Source organism: Scyliorhinus canicula, chromosome 19 (genome assembly GCF_902713615.1).
Source record: "Scyliorhinus canicula chromosome 19, sScyCan1.1, whole genome shotgun sequence".
Classification (NCBI taxonomy): Eukaryota; Metazoa; Chordata; class Chondrichthyes; order Carcharhiniformes; family Scyliorhinidae; genus Scyliorhinus; species Scyliorhinus canicula.
In genome coordinates, this window is record NC_052164.1 from 66,111,801 (window position 1) to 66,127,555 (window position 15,755).

A 15,755-nucleotide genomic window follows, 5' to 3' on the forward strand; every position below is an offset into this window, starting at 1 on the left:
GTGGTTGCTGCAGATGGGGGCCATGGGGGACATTTTGGTCAGACTAAAGTGCTTCTCAGTTGGCTCCAGGAGCAGAGATGGCTACTACCACTGGGCTTGATGAGTGTTTGCCTGGCGGGGATGGGAATGCTGTTGTGGCAAAGGTTTAGAAGGCCATCCCCATGCAGGAACCCATTCTGCTTCAGGTTTCTTCATCCATCCCCTCACTCTCTCTCTGCTGTGGCCGCCCAGTGATAATATTGTAGGTTTGGGAGGGCCACGCCTCCCATTCTTTTTTTTACTTTGGGGATCCTTGGATTCTCTCCCCCCCACCAACCCCTCACACAAACGCCATGATCAATTTTTCAACTATGTAGAAGGCCTTGGGAAGTAGATCGGTATGGATTTGAACAGGAAGAGGAACCTGGGTAGTACGTCTTGATCGCCTGCACCCTTGACGCCAGGGAGAATGGGAGTGCACCCCACGTCTGCAAGTCCTTTTTGACTTCCTCCGTCAGACGAATCAAGTTCCATTTGTGGATCCGCATCCAGTTGTGGGCAATTTGTATTCCCAGGTGGTAGGATTTGCTTTGGGCATGCATGACAGTCCCTCCAGATCTGTCCCTCTCCCTTTCATGTTCACTGGGAAGATTTCACTCTTGCTCAGGTTGAGGTTGTAGCCCAAGAAAGCCCCAAACTCTTTCAGGAACTTCATGGTCCCTTCCATGCTGCTTTGCGGGACCGAGACGTAGAGGAACAGGTCATCTGCATGGAGTGAAACTCTGTCCCCTCTATGGATCCCCTTCCAATTTTTCACTGTTCTGAGGGCAATCGGCAGCAGCTCAATTGCAGGGCGAATAGAAGTGGGCACAGCAGGCCTCCCTGCCTTGTGCCCGTGTGCAGCTGGAAGTATTTAGAGCTGGTGGGTTTGGTCCGTAAGCTCGCCATGGGGGCGTTGTACAGGAGTTTCACCCAGGAGGTGAACCCTATTTCCAGCCAAACTGCTCCAGTGCCTCTATGAGGTACGCATTTCTCCAGTTGCCTGGCCAGAACTTTTGCCAGTATCTTCGCGTCTACATTGAGCAGCGAGATGGGTCTGCCGGATGCACATTCGGTCAGGTCTTTGCCTTTCTTGGGTATCAGCATAATTGTGGCTTGTGCAAGCGTTGGAGGCAGGGTACCCCTTGCTAGGGAATCTGCAAACATCTCCCGCTAGTGTGCTGCCGCTAATGTTTTGTAGAAATCCACCGGGAATCCGTCCGGCCCCGGCACCTTCCCCGCCTGCATGTAGTTAATGCTGTCCATGACTTCTCCAAGTTCGAGTGGTGCTTCCAGCCCCCTCCTCCCATCTTCCGGCATGATTGGCATGTCCAGTCCACCAAGGAACTGTTTCATCTCTGAGTCCCCTTTGCGGGGTTCAGAGGTGTACAGTCCCTAGTAGAAGGCCTCAAATGGACTCCCGGTGGCGGTGAGATGCTGAGTGGACGTACATCACCTACTCCTCTTGATACACATGAGTAAACTTTACCCACCCAAGTAGATTCTTGAAAGAGATCTGGCACCTCCCTATCAATCACCTCTTTATCAGGCTGTACAATCTTTTGCACCTCCTTCGCTTATAGAACATAGAACATAGAACAGTACAGCACAGAACAGGCCCTTCGGCCCTCGATGTTGTGCCGAGCAACTATCACCCTACTCAAACCTACGTATCCACCCTATACCCGTAACCCAACAACCCCCCCCGCCTTAACCTTACTTATTAGGACACTACGGGCAATTTAGCATGGCCAATCCACCTAACCCACACATCTTTGGACTGTGGGAGGAAACCGGAGTACCCGGAGGAAACCCACGCACACACGGGGAGGACGTGCAGACTCCGCACAGACAGTACTTGGTCTTTCCTTTACCACTTCAACAAACCCCACTGTCTTATCCTGTTTTACCACACCAGCCTTCCCAGTGCTTTTCTTCAAGCACCAACACTGTGACTTTACATGGCCTAGTTTATTACAGTGAAAACATTTGAAACTTTTCATTTCTTTTCCACCCGCCTGGATTTCTTTTTTAATCTGAGTACGCTTCCCTTATTATCTCCCATCAGATCCCCTTTACCTTTACCACTTGAGTATTTCTCATGTCCTCAGTTTCTATCCCTCAGGCTGAAACTGAAGTCGGACCCCAAGCTTTGATTTATGAACTCATTCATAATCATCTGCCATTTCTGCTGCTAACCTCACAGTTTTAACCCTCTGCTCTTCCACATGAGTTCTCACTACATCAGGAATTGAATTTTTAAACTCCTCCAAAACCATAATTTCTCTGAGAGCTTCATACATTTGGTCTATTTTCAAAACCCTCATCCACCTATCAAATTTACTCTGTTTGAGCCTTTCAAACTCCATGTACGTTTGACCAAATTATTTTCTTAAATTTCTAAACCTTTGTCTGTAAGCTTCAGGCACTAGTTCATATGCACCTAAGATAGATTTTTTCACCTCCTCATAGAACCCAGATACCTCCTCCGGTCGTGATGCAAACACTGCACTTGCCCTACCTATCGGCTTTGTTTGAATCAGTAATACCCACATGTCCTGTGGCCATTTCATTTGTTTCGCTACCTTCTCAAATGAAATGAAAAAGGCTTCTACCTCCTTCTCGTCAAACCTTGGCAATGCTTGGACATAGTTATATAGATCCCCACCAAGCCTTCGGCTTTGACGCTCTTTCTCACTATCCTCATCGCTATCATCCAACTGTACCTTTCCCTTTATGTCTGCCAATTTTATCTGACTGTCATGTTTCATGGCCATTTTCTGAAGTTCAAACTCTCTCTCTTTATCTTTTTCCATGATCTGTATCTCCCTTTCTCTTTCTTTTTGTTCTGCTAGGGCTATTCTTTCTTCTCTCTCTTTTTCCTCTCTCTCTCTCTTTCATATTCAAGCTGCTTTATTTCTTTCTCATGCTCCATTTGTTTAATTTGTAACTGAATTTTTGCCATTTCCAATCAGTCAAACTGTATCTCGGGCAATTTTAAGTGTTTAGCCACCACCATAATGACCTCATATTTTTGTATTTTGTCAGGTAAGGTTAACTGCAATGTTTTTGCCAAATCTAACGTCCGCTTTTAGTCTCTGTCCGTAAGGTACTGCGTGTGACCGTCTCCACCCACAAAAACTTCAGAGCCTCTGAAAGAGCCATTGTCCACAACACATTCCCTACTTAAACCAAAATACCACATCTGAAAAGCACCGACAATATGCTCCACCCCTCACTGTCTTTAAGTTCACTAAGCCAATCCAATAGATAGACTTTTATCCCGGATGAGCCCCCAATTAGTTATGGGCCAAGGTTTAGAAAACCCCAAAGCGTATCATGGAGTTCACCTGACCCACAACTTTTAATAGATTGTGGTATGGGGAGCACACGGCCCACTCTACAGGTGCGGTGCAGCAGAAATGGAAAAGTATTTTTTAAAGCAAAACAATGTTTATTCTATGAACTCAAGTTAACCTTTTTAAAACATACAGTGAACATCTTAGCAACCATTAATTCAAATACAATCCCCAAAGAATACAACACTAAGTAATCCTTTAAGCTTTCCTTTTAACACCCATAAGACTTAAAACACCTTTTACCAGAAGCACATCAGGTTAAAGTCCCTACTGTTATTAATTCTAAATCACCAGGATCGATTTGCAGTCTTTAAATTACAGACAGAGACTCTAATACACCTTCTGGCTGTGACTGCAGCTATCCTACTCTGAAAACAAAACTAAAACGCACCCTGCAGCAAACAGCCTAAAACAAAAGTAAAAAGCTGACAGACAGCCCAGATCCACCCACTCTGACATCACTGCAGTAATGAACACCCATTTCTTAAAGGTACTCTCACTACAGATATTTATATACGCACCCATTTATAAATATCCATTTCTTGAAGGTACTCTCACATGACAATTGGTCAAGAAGGACAGCACGGTGGCACAGTCGTTAGCACTGCTGCCTCACAGCACCCAGGACCTGGGTTCAATTCCAACTTGGGTGACTGTCTGTGTGGAGTTACCACTTTCTTGCAGTTTTTGCGTGGATTACCCCTGGGTGCTCCGGTTTCCTCCCACAGTCCAAAAATGTGCAGACTAGGTGGATTGGTCATGGTAAATTGCCCCTTAGTTTCCAAAGATTATGGAGTGCGGGGGAGTGGGCCTAGGTGGAGTGCTATTTCGGAGGGTCAGTGCACATCCGATGGACAGAATGGTCTCCCTCTGCACTGTAGGGATTCTATAATTTCTATGTACCTGTAGGTGTCAGCTGTGGCATAATGAGTAACTCTCTTACCTCTGTGCCAAGAGATCCCACTCAAAGAAACTTGTGCACAAAATTTAATCTGACACTCCAGTGCAGTACTGAGGGAGTGCAGTCCGGTCGGAGATGCCATTCAAACCAATGCCCTGCGTGCCACCAGCTGCGAGATTCCCGGCGGCTCGCCATTCGCTGGGGGTGGGATCCTATCCTTCCGCCGCCGCTTGCCAATGGGATTTTCCATTGAAACCACCCCACGCCGGCGTGAAACCCGCTAGAGTGGGGTGAGCTGTCGGCAGGAAAGGAGAATCCCACCGACTGGAGAATTCTGGCCCATCCTCATTCCGCTAACTTCTGATGGTAAAGGCCCAGTCTATTTAAACATTTCTCATAGTCCCTCCATCCCAGGAATTAGCCTGCTGAACCACTGTTCCGTTCCCTCAATGGAAAGTATCGGACAATTGTGCAATTGTGGCATTTAGCAAGAGACGGTCTCCAAAGTGAAATTGGCTCACATTTTTTTTTCCCCAGATGGTCCTGATCAGCCAAACATCAATGTCACTCCTTACGCTCTCAACTCGGTCGGCTACTCCGCCATTGAGCAGGACACTGTCTTCATGATCTGTTCAGCTTCTTCCAACCCCCCCAGCCAGTACATCTGGTTCCACAATAACTCTCAGATCTACGCGGGGCAGCAGTTTGTCATTGAGCGAATTTCCCGAAGTCAGACGGGAACCTACATGTGCCTCGCTCACAACACAATTCTCAACGCCAGGACTAAGGCCACCATCGTACTCACTGTCTACTGTGAGTAGATTTAATTCTCAAATCGTTTGGCTTCGAGAAATCTTTTTTTTGTTATCCTCAACTGCTTTTCTGCTTTGGATTTTTTTTTTGTCATAAACTCCAGATTTCTTGACAAAGTCACAGATTGTAGACGACCTGCACATTTTTCAAACGTATGTAAAGTGAGATTAATAAACATTTTTTTTTAAGGTGCTCTCGGTAATGTTGTTGTAAAGTCTTACACTAATTCATAATGCAACTAGAAAATGATGGAAGCAGTTAGCACAATTGCGATCGTCTTCTATAACAAGAACAATCTGCATTCTAAGAACAATCCAGGGCAATGTCAGCTTTCGACTGGAAGTAACTTTTGCAGTGTTTTACCGATAAATTGTGACTTTTTTTGTATTACAGTCTGTCAGCCAAACTCAAATATAAGACCATTCCCCAGCATGAAGTGATACAATACTGTTCTTGAAATGTATGGTTGATAGGAGCTGAACTAAAATGCACAGGGTGAATGGGTGACTCTAACCATTGCCACCGTCTGCCATTACCCTGGCTAAAGTCAGCCACATTAAGAATTGCACGGAAGAGGGATTGCCCAGGATGCAGGGTTGCCAACTGTGATTAAATGTATTCCTCGCGCTGTCATTGCATAATTTTACCTCATGCTTCAGCTATTAATCAGCCAACACATCTGTCCTTGTGACACGCGGTCTACCTACGCCATTCGGAGAGCAAAAAGACTAATTTCCTAATTGGATTTTGGTTGGCTCTCAGTCAAACAGCCTCCCCCCCCCCCCCCCCCCCCCCCACACCATCCCCCCACCCGCCTGCCCATTTTCAATATTTTTATATCTGGTAAAGATAAAGAGAAAACAGACCAATCTTATTTTCAATGCCCCGATGATTTTTCTCCAGGGTCACACGCAGGAGTGTCCTGGGGATTGATTTTCAATTCCTGGAGGCTCCAGGCCAATCCTGGAGAGTTGGCGACGACCAGGAAGTCGGATGTAAGGTAACAAGAGAGGTCTATATGGTTGTCTTAACTTTCTCCCGAAAATGTACAGCTCCATGTCAATGGATGTGAATTTCCAGTTCTGGCATTGGTCGGCATTGCGCTCCCTGTGACGACGCGCGCCCCCTGGTAAGATTAGAAAATCCTGGTCGAAGAGTCTGATTTGGGTCTTTCTATCCACATTTCCAGAAACTATACATTTGAGACATTTGAAGACTGTCTTAGTTCATTCAAATGAATAAATCTTTGAATTCTAAATTCCATAACAACTGCAACACCTGGTGGTATCTAGAATCACTCCCTCATGTTGCTTTTGTGGAATTAAAGCTTTGCAGACTTACCTTTGACCCCTTATTGACCTCCCTCGATGGTTTGGACAGCTGGACTCCTGGGTAATTTTTTTCCCCCCAAGAAATGACTCAGCTTCAGATGTTGCAGGAACAGGTCACTGGTCCCAGTGAGATAAAGGAATAGCAGAGTATGCATCCTCATTCTTCCTAACCTTGAACATTGAGAGGATATTAGGAAGAATTACCTTATTGAGTATTAAATGTTCTGGATAAGCAGCCTAGCGTGGTATTGGAGGCACAATCGTGTGTCCTTAGGAATGATCTGGACGTTATTAGAAGGAGACTAGGGATGAGTTTCAATAGCATTTCTTGTCCGGGGCTTTTCTTTGCTATATTATTCAAAAGCATTGCTTCTCCCCATTTCCCCCAATTCATTACTGCAGAAAACCTCTTCAACCATGCCTTGAAACTGAAATCAACATTTTCCTTGAAAGTCATAGATTCACCTCTAAAATACCGACTCGCCTCACTCACTGTTAAGTGTCAAAATCTACCCGTTCATCTTCTTTGGCATTGCACTTGGCAAGTCATAAGCTCAGCAGTTTCACAATGGAGGAGGCATTGTAGAATGTAAATCACAATTAATGTTTTAAATCTGTTTTCAAACCCACCCCTTTATGCATCACTGGATCTAACTAAACAGATGCCTGAGGTCAATCAGAGTTTAATTGCTGCATGTAAGGAAAGTTTGCAGATTAGCGGGTGCTTGTAAATCATCACCTCTGGGTTAGCCTGCAAAAATCTCTCAGTAACAGCAATTACCTCGTGCTCCAATCCCTACGGCCCTCGCTTCGCCCTGTTCACGTTCACCAGATATTGCTTCATATCCACTTTGTTGGAAACAGGTTGTCCACTGGCTAATTGTAAATGGGAAGAGGCGGCTGAAAGTGTGAAGGTAGGACCCACGTTTGGTTTTATTCATCATGTTTCCTCATGTACTGAGTGACTAACCCGTGTAGTCCTTCATGCCATGTATAGATCTGCCTGCTGGAAGGCCCATCTGCACTGTGCTATCTGTTAATGATAATCGAGACATAGCTCTGTGGTGCTCTTGGGAAGGTGGGGACCCGCCAGCGACTCTCCAGTGGGTTAATACAGCAAGAGGTGGCATTGACGCCGAGGGACAATCCAGCATTTCAAGAATAAAGATGGGACGGGAGACCTCAAATAACAGTACCTATTCCTGCCGAGCCTCCCACCCAGCTCTGAGGGCAGACTGGTCCTGCAGAACCACTGCATGTGAGTATAACTAATGAACAGATGTTGGCCCAGGTAGAATAAGTTACTTGCCCTTTTCCCCCTGGTCCATCTTCAGTTCTCTTCCCCTTCTCTGGAATGTGGTGACTATTTGCTGTTGAAAGTGGCCGGTTGAGGTTGACCCTGACCTCAGTCGATGTGCTTGTCAGTTGAAGCCACTGCTCATTGTTGAAAACTGGGAGCCCAAACTGATTTTCACTTACTCAGCATCTTGTTGTTCTTAGCAGGCATATTGCCCGTTCTCACTAATGGTACTGAGATTGCCTGGCCTACACCAATATTATCAACGATATCATTAGCCCCCAAAAGCAACCACTCATACTCTGAAATCTCCAACATGGAGATGAACATGGCATGTTGTAGGATGGGATGCTGTTTATGTGAATCAAATGGTGGAACAGTGTAAATCAATCAGATAGTTTGGTGATGGATTAATACCCTGAGCTACCTGGATAATTTACACATTAAGAACACGCTGACATTTTTCAGGAAAGCCTGGCTCAATGATGGAATGAATGAAAATAAAAAGAAGTTTAGGCTTTTTCTTTCTTACGATGTTTTGGTATCAATTCTGAAGCAACCATTTTATCAGAAAATCCCAACTTGTAACGGGGAGCACGGTAGCATGGTGGTTAGCATAAATGCTTCACAGCTCCAGGGTCCCAGGTTCGATTCCCGGCTGGGTCACTGTCTGTGTGGAGTCTGCACGTCCTCCCCGTGTGTGCGTGGGTTTCCTCCGGGTGCTCCGGTTTCCTCCCACAGTCCAAAGATGTGCGGGTTAGGTGGATTGGCCATGCTAAATTGCCCGTAGTGTCCTAAAAAAAGTAAGGTTAAGGGGGGAGGGTTGTTGGGTTACGGGTATAGGGTGGATACGTGGGTTTGAGTAGGGTGATCATTGCTCGGCACAACATCGAGGGCCGACGGGCCTGTTCTGTGCTGTACTGTTCTATGTTCTATGTTCTATGTAACGGACAAAATGATCAATGGAGATGATGTGTAGTTGTTGTCGACATCTTTTACTGGGGTAAAGCGTAAATGTTGCCTCAGTCCCCGAGGACCATAGGCTGATCTCCCCTTTTTTTCAGAGCTGACTGATGGTGACTTAACCGGAGAGTCACCACATCTCATGTGAGGGCAAGGTTGCGAAGGCAAGGCCTTCATGAATAACCTCAGCCGACACAGGAATTGAACCTGCGCTGTTGGTGCCTCCCCTCATCACAAGCCAGCCATCAATCCAACTAACCGGCTCCCCTTTGCTCGTGTGAACAACAAGGCAAGATCATCATTAGGAATTTAGAATGTCTCTTGTACTCACTACCGGGAGTTTCCGCTCCCCCTGCGGACCATCCTGCCAATGGGAAGGGCCGGAAAATCCCATCTACAATTCAGACATAAACTATCCCCACCCCAATAAAATGGGGAAGGGATTATAAAGGAAATCCTATTTTGGGATTTGGATCATGACAAACTGGACTTGGGGTTTATGATCATTTTTGGATCCACTCGATCTTACTTTCTCAGTCTCTCATTCATCCTAGTGATTTTTCTGTTGCCAATTTTGTCTTAAAGTTCTTTTATGCTTTCAGTGCTGCCTGGAGGGAAACCCAAATGCTCAGCTGCTGCTGTGAAAACTTTGGAATACACCATGCTGTCATGTAGTTGGGAAGGAGGCCTACCTCAGGCTTCAGTGCAGTGGAAGAACTGGAGAGGCTTTTTCCTGGGTAAAGCCGAACGGTCCATCAACAATCAGGTGCTAAAGTCTAGTCCAACACACAGTGGCAAAGAATTTATCTGTCAAGCCACGCATCCTTTGACCAGGAGCAAGGCATGCAGCATAAAACTAGGTACTGAGTCTCTGAGAAGAATTTTTATTTTAAAATTTTAATCTTGAGCCTTCCATCTTGACCTCAACACTTCTATAATCATATTGGAGAGTAGTTGTGCTTTGACTATCATCTTGTTTAATTCTTAAGTTTAGTTAAAGATATCTATATCTTTGCACTGGCACTGAGACACGCAGCCAAAACGGTTCTGGGTGTCGGGTGTCAGGGATCTAAAATATGAGGAAAGATTAAGGAGGTTGGCACAAAAGCAAAATACTCCAGCGGTCAGAAATCTGAAATAAAGACTGAACATGCTGGAAATACACAACAGGCCAGACAGCATCTGTGGAGAGGGTTACCAGCTGGACCTTTGTGCCTATGTTTCCTACGGATGTGAAATTCCGTGACAGGCCAATTTTTGCTGGCGAGATCTTGCAGCGTGATTGTCCCCGTCACCTGCCATTGATGTAATGTGGTTCTTGCCCAAGGTTGGGAACCTCATTTCAATGTATTAACATGTCATTATAGGGCTTCCCACTGTAATATACCCCCAGATTGGAAACTCCCCCTTTGCCAATGTCACACCTGCAAGTTACGCAATAGGCCTGGTGAAGAGACCATGCCGGGGGCGCACAGGTAATGTCAGCCCACACGGGGGAGAGGAGCATGCCCTGACACCCCTTTGGCACCGCCCCTTGGCACTGCCTCTGGCACTGCTGTACGACAGTGCCAGGGGCAGTACCAAGGGACAGTGACGGGTAGCCCCCTCTGGGAGAGCACTATGGGGGCAGGGGGGTCTCGAGTGCATGGAGGGGGGCGGTTCCCGTGTTGTTTGGCAGGAGTTCCCGTATTTATATGGGGGGTTCTCATGTGGGGGTTAAGGGAGTTGCCCGTGTGGGTGGGGGGGAGGGGTCTCAGTGTCCTTGTGGGGGGGGGGGGGGGGTACTGGAGATCAGGGTGCCCTTGATCTCTGGAAAGCTGACATTGATTGACCTTTCTTGCTGTTCAAAACAAAAGAGATTTTGAGGCTGCCTATTTGAGGTTGTCAATATTATAAAAAGAATGACAGAATTCACACTATTCAGCGCGATGAACGGCCTAGAAACGAGATATTGTTAGATTCTATGAAGTTATGTAAAAGTGTTATGTGAAAGTTACAAACCGCTGTTTTTATTTGGGTTTCAGAGGCGCCTGATCTGCTCACACCGAGAAAGGCCTTGACAGTGTTTGAAGGGAGTGATATCCACCTGACCTGCATCTTGAAGGCTGCTTATCCTTCCTCGGAGATTGTCTGGCACAATAATAGAAATGAAAGCGTCTGGCTCATGCCCAGAAAGTACCTACTGCACCAGGAAGCCTTCTGGTCAAACCTCACCATTCGGGAAACAGATGGAGACCGCGACAGCGGAAATTATTGGTGCACAGCAAGCAATGTAGTGGGGAGTTCCACCCTCAGCATCCAGCTCCACGTGAATAGTGAGGGAACCTCTCAATAGTGATTGAACCAATGGGAACTTGTGTTTGCATATACAGCTCTTTGGTCATCCCTTCCTTGTGTGTTTGTCCGGATGTGTCAGTGTGAGACTTTAGGTGTGTTTGTGTGTATATGTGTGTAAGTGTGTGTGCCTATATTTATATATTTCTAGCACAGTGGGTTGGACGGTGGGTTCGTGATGCAGAGCAACCCCCGTGTTAAATTCCCATACCTGCTGCAGTTAATCATGAAGACTCCGCCTTCTCAACCTTGCCCCTCACCTGAAAATTGGTGACCCTCAGGTTAAATCACCACCAGTCAGCTCCCCCTGAGACTGTGGTGACGTTTACATATAATTTTCTGTACACTTGTGCAGGTATAGCACACATACCATTGCGCACACTATAGCACATACCACACACACTGTGACACATGCTAACACAGCATGACATGTACCACACACTGTGACATTTAGCACCTATCCATCACCTAGTTTATCTGAGATTGATGCTCTTTGACATTTGTATTTAGCTAAGAAACTCTTAGATCTTCCTTTAAATTTCCTCGCTGGAGGAGGGAGCGCTGGTTGTCAACCCGGAGCTATCCTATGTAGTGGCGATGGTGGCCACCATCTCCACCGAATTCCATCCCCCTGACAACAGCGCGTCTTGCAGTCAGCACCTGGAACTGTGCTGCACGGCAGGACATGTGACACCTGCAAGTGCGCCGGGGCCCACCAGCCCCAGAGCCCCCAGAGGATGCGTGCCAGGGGCAATGAAGACTCTACCTCTGATGTGCATCCTGGGGACACACCTGGCCGCAGCGGAAGAGGATGGAAGGCCAAGAATGTTGAGGATCACTGAGAGTGTACTTGAGGGGCGGGGGGGGGGGGGGGGGGGGCGGTGTGTGAGGAGGTGGTAGGGGGTAAGGGGTGTAGGGGGTAAAGGGGAGGGTATTGCGGGGGAAAGGGTGGGAAGAGCATCTGGGGAGGGGTATCCTATGTGAAGCGGGTGAGGATGAGGGTTTCCCTGGCCCTCCGGGCTTGCCAGAACCTTGCCGCTCCCATCTGTTCCCCATGCTCCGGCTGGTCCTGCGGGCGCTCGTCGGGCTTGTCCCCCAGCCCCTTCTGGTACGGCGCCTCGCCCTCCTTGGTGGCCACATATTCCTCTCCCTCCACCACAGCAGACCATCACAAAGTGTACTTCCAGTGCACTACCAGAGCGGTCGAGGCATCGAACCGTATTTTCAGTCAAGTGCACCGCTCAATGACAGACCGGGTGGCCATATGGGCCTCGTTGTATCAGGTCTCTGCATCGGTCGCCGGCCATTTCATTAGCCAGGTCCTCAGCAGTACTTATCCCCCAAGAGCAAACTGGTCACCACGGGATGGTCCTCAAATATGCCGGGGTGTTTGACCGCCCCAGGATGTAGCTCCCTGGAAAGCGTGCACACATGTACATGATCTTCAAGTGGTGGTCGCACATGAGCTGGATGTTCAGGGAGTGGAACCTCTTCCTGTTGATGGAGGGAACTCCCAGATGGCCCAGTGTGCGCAAGGTGACATGCATGCTATCTAGTATCCCCTGGACCTGTGTCATTCCATCTGTGACAGAGGATCCTGTCGCCCGAGCATCTTGTTGGGCCTGGTCCATGTCAAAGTTTATGTAGTTTTCTGACCGGGCAAACAGGGCATCCATGACTTCAGAGATGCACATATTGGCTGTAGCTTGTGAGATGCAGCACAAGTCCCCGCTCATGGGCCACTGCCTCAAGACTCTGTCGACACTCCTGCCGCTGCCTCCTCCAGAGTCTGGCGGTGTCCAAGATATCATCCATCCTGTGAAATATCTGTAAGGAGTTGGTGAGGGTTTGAGACTGACAACCAGCGGTATCTTCCAACCGGAGGCCTCCAGTACCCCCATTACTCCCCCACCACCCCCCCTCCCATCCGACACGACTGGCCCACGCACCCCTGGTCGCAACGGGGGCCCCTGTTCACCGGACCCCCACATCCTGTACCTCAGCCACCTGCATGTAACAATATGTGGATTGGACTCTGGTCCCCTCCCCAGTGCACACACCCACCCTCTGGTCGCTGATATGTCCCTGGTGCTGAGACCCAGCCCCTGAGTGTTGGTCGCTGCATCCTAGGTGTTGCCTCCCGCAGTGTTCAGGCACAGTGTCAGGCATCACGGCCTGATTGGGATGCTAGACTCCCACTGCTATTTGGCACTCCTACACATGGGGATCCACTTGGGATGTGTGAAGTGCTCACTTAACCACGATTGCCAATTTCCAATTAGCAATAGCCTTCAGCTGCACAGTTAGAGGCCTCTGCGATCAGTGGGAGTTATGGGTGGTTAGTGAGGCAGGCAGGCTGGGGCTTGGATTCCCGCCGGAATGGGGCCACACTGTCCAGGGGTTGGTACGGTGGACGCGTGGGAGAAGAGACACCCATCTCCATCCCTGGGCAGCCACCCACCTGCTCCGCAACACCACCCTTCCCCGATGGCAGCCCACCCCAACTGAGACTGGCCCCCGGTGGCTATCCCCCACCCCGAGCATCAGGGCAGCAACCTCGGTTCCCCGGACTCTTTGCCTGTGAGTGAAGATGGCTACTCACCTTCTCAGGTTGCACAGCAGCCCTTCCACCAGCTTCACATTTTTGAAAAGGAGTACTGATCGCCGTCCGCCATGACCATTTGCTGGGGAGGGGGTTAGATCACAGGGGCCCGTTAGATAGGAGGTCGTTCCTGTTAATTCTGTGGAGATTGGGCTTAAGTGGTGATTATTGGTATAAGGCCATGGTGGGATCATATCAGGTGGGATCCTGATTTTTTCAACGGGAGCAGGCCTGCTAGATCGGAAACAGATCAGCACCCGGCGCAGTTCTCGATTTTAGCCTCTCCCGCGATTCAAAGGCCTCACGTGCTCTTGCTTAAGTGCAACACGGCCATTAAATCACGTCCCATACATAGAACAGTACAGCACAGAACAGGCCCTTCGGCCCTCGATGTTGTGCCGAGCATGAAAACCCTACTTAAACCCACGTAACCCGTATCCCAACATTAATCTTACACTACGGGCAATTTAGCATGGCCAATCCACCTAACCCGCACATCTTTGGACTGTGGGAGGAAACCGGAGCACCCGGAGGAAACCCACGCACACACAGGGAGGACGTGCAGACTCCACACAGACAGTGACCCAGCCGGGAATCGAACCTGGGACCCTGGAGCTGTGAAGCATTGATGCTAACCACCATGCTACCGTGAGGCCCTGATTAATTCATTAATTATCATTGTTATAACCTGCATGGCTCTTGTGGGGTAGGGATGATTAACTACCCCCTGGATCTTGCAGGATATGAGCTCCTCCGATAAGGGGACAGTTAACAATGCTTAGCTTTGTATAAAGATAGTCGGTCAGTAAGGCAACGCCTAAAGAAGATCCAGTCGGGAAGTACTGGAGCTGTATATAATAGTAAAGTGTAAATAAAATAAGTTTTGTTTCCACCGACTTAGCGTGGAACCTTGATTGCCCTTACAAAAATAATGTTCATGGCTGTGTCGTACCCTTTATATATTCCACTCTCGCTCTCTATTTTACTTTAACTCATTCATGTGGGTGTTGCTGGCTAAGCCAGCATTTGTTTCCCATTCCTAACTACCCTCCAGAAGGTGGTGTTGAGCTGACTTCTTGAACATACTGGGTGGTTTGTGCAGGCAGTTGAGAGACAATAGCAATGTTGTGAGTCTGACATCATATATAGGCCAGACCCTGTTAAAACAGCAGATTTCCTTCGCTAAAGGGCATTATTTATGACAATCCAATGGTCACCCATTATTGCTGTTAGCTCTTTAATTCCTTATTTTGTTTTTATTTAACGTAATTTAATTACCTCAGCTGTGATAGTGCTGTTTGAACTCATATTTCATGAATTATGAATTAATCCGGCCCTCTGGATTACTTGTCCAATTCGGAACCACTCCGCTACCATATCCTATTGTGTTACTCGCTCTCTTTCTGTATTTCGTACCTACCAGTTTCAACTGAGTGGTTTCAAGAATGGAGCTGCTTGATTGTTTCTCATTCTGTTGTCTCCCTAATAATGTGTCTTCCTCCCTATCCCTCACAGAATACCCAACGCCCCCGAACGTGACCATCAGCAAGCTGCTGTATGGCCGCCAGAGAACAGAGGTGGTTCTGGAATGGGTGACTCGAGGCGCCGGCGATCTAACGGGCTTTATGATAGAGAGGAGACCCGCAAGACGATTGCTGAGGCTTCGTGGTAGAGCCAAACTGGAGGAGACCATCACCGACCCATACATCCCCTGGCAGATTGTCGCTAGTTCCATCGACCCCGCCATCAGAGGTCACAAGCTGGGGGGCATGGACCCCAGGGTCTTATATGCATTCCGTATTTTGGCTGTCAATCACAAGACAACAGGGTATCCTTCAGAAGTGAAAACTCCAGGTAGAGTATGAAATCTTTTGGAGCAATTTAAAGTGATTTCCCAGGAGCTGCAACCATCTTTTTTCCCATTAATTTCCGGTTTATATTTTTTGAGATGTGGATGACACATTTCCTGCCCAACTCTAAAAAGATAGTGGATCTCCTTATTCCCCCCCAGATATACCTTACTCAAAAAAATATTGAAGTACATTACAAACCATTTTGACTTGAAAATTAGAGAAAGTGCAATGAAATTCAACTTGTCTCCATTTAGCATGTTCCACTTTGAGGTGCCTCATACAAT

General features: G+C 47.8%; 1 protein-coding gene across 1 annotated transcript in view; it reads left to right on the forward strand.

The window, feature by feature from the left end:
* The window catches only part of LOC119954014 (V-set and immunoglobulin domain-containing protein 10-like 2), a 136,735-nt gene that overhangs the window by 53,009 nt on the left and 67,971 nt on the right, over positions 1–15,755 (forward strand). Inside the window, exons 5-9 of the mRNA XM_038778791.1 lie at positions 4,816–5,091; positions 7,420–7,680; positions 9,285–9,542; positions 10,707–10,997; positions 15,134–15,472. Of these exons, the coding sequence (XP_038634719.1) occupies positions 4,816–5,091; positions 7,420–7,680; positions 9,285–9,542; positions 10,707–10,997; positions 15,134–15,472 (1,425 nt within the window). The remainder of the gene's footprint in view (positions 1–4,815; positions 5,092–7,419; positions 7,681–9,284; positions 9,543–10,706; positions 10,998–15,133; positions 15,473–15,755) is intronic.